At 35.9% G+C, this 1473-nt stretch overlaps 1 protein-coding gene across 1 annotated transcript; it reads left to right on the top strand.

Annotated features, from left to right (window-relative positions):
• The first annotated feature begins 570 nt into the window (after window positions 1-570).
• Window positions 571-1473, top strand: LOC125877329 (uncharacterized). The gene has a single exon (XM_049558656.1). The coding sequence runs from the start codon at window positions 571-573 to the stop codon at window positions 1471-1473; it is 903 nt and encodes a 300-aa protein (XP_049414613.1).

Genomic DNA, 1473 nt, shown 5'->3' with positions numbered 1-1473 from the left:
TAGGAGTCGGCGTATGGAATATGCTATCCCTCCACCAATCATAATCATCATTCATTATTCATTATTCATAACTTACCCTCACCTACTCCTATATTAAATTTTTTGGATATTCAATAAAACAATTTATTTTTATTTATAGTCTATATAAATGGTTAAGAGTGTATTAAACTACAAATTTATGTTGTAAATCATTTTGGTGGTTAAATGGATGACCATAACTCCTAGGTTAATTTTATCCTTTATTGGTAGTAATGTTGTTGATAATATGATTAATTGGATGAACATAACTCCTAGGTTTATTTCCTCCTTAATGGGTAGTAATTCTCAAGGTTTAATGAAATGTTTATGACACCTTTTGGTATTCCTCAATGTAATCCTATAAATAGTGGTGTTGAGAATAATGTTGGATACACTTGAAAGAAAGAATGTTAGTTTATATTGTTCCTCTTGTCTTATAGTCTTCTTCTCTTCCTCTTTATATTGTTCTTTTGTCCTTAAGTTTTACAACACATTATCATCACGAAACTCTAATATCATTTCAATTTTTCCAAGTTAAGCTTCTGTTTTATCATGTCGAACTTATCAAAGCTTGAGTTCGTGACACCTGACATTTCTGGAAATAATTACTTGTCATGGGTACTCGACGCTGAAATTCTCCTTGACGCTAAAGGTCTTGGTTCCACTATTACCAACGGTAATACAACGTCGAGTCAGAACAAAGCAAAGGCAATGATTTTCCTTCGTCATCATCTGGATGAAGGATTGAAGGTTGAATACCTTACGGTGAAAGATCCACTTGAATTGTGGACTGGTTTAAAGGAAAGGTATGACCACCTTAAGGCAACGGTATTGCCAAGGGCTCATTATGAATGGATTCACTTGCGGTTACAAGATTTTAAAACTATATGTGAATATAATTCTGCTGTATACAAAATTACTTCCCAATTAAAATTATGTGGGGAAGATATAAAAGATGAGGACATGTTGGAAAAGACTCTCACAACTTTTCATGCCTCAAATTTGGTATTACAGCAGCAATACCGTGAAAGGGGATTCAAAAAGTATTCTGAGTTGATCTCATGCCTTCTTGTGGCTGAGCAACACAATACTCTTTTATTGAAAAATCATGAGGCCCGTCCCACGGGAACTGCTCCGTTATCGGAAGCAAATGAGGTTGAAGCACATGGCCAGTCTGAAAGAAGACAAAATAAAAATCAAGGCCAAAATAATGTGTGTGGACGTGGCAATGGCAGAGGACAATATAATAATCGTCGTCGTGGTGGTCGCCATAAAAGGGAGAACAATATGGGTTCTCAAAGCAATCCTTCAAGAGGCAATTGCCATCGTTGTGGCATGAAAGGGCATTGGAAGAATGAATGCCGGGCAACTCAGCATTTTGTTAGGCTTTACCAAGATTCCTTGAAAAGAAAAGGAAATAAAAATGGTGCATCTTCTTCTAATGCTCGGGTGTAA

This window comes from Solanum stenotomum, chromosome 9, assembly GCF_019186545.1.
Source record: "Solanum stenotomum isolate F172 chromosome 9, ASM1918654v1, whole genome shotgun sequence".
NCBI lineage: Eukaryota > Viridiplantae > Streptophyta > Magnoliopsida > Solanales > Solanaceae > Solanum > Solanum stenotomum.
Note: the sequence above shows the minus strand (reverse complement) of the source record. Positions and strands in the feature narration are given on the sequence as shown.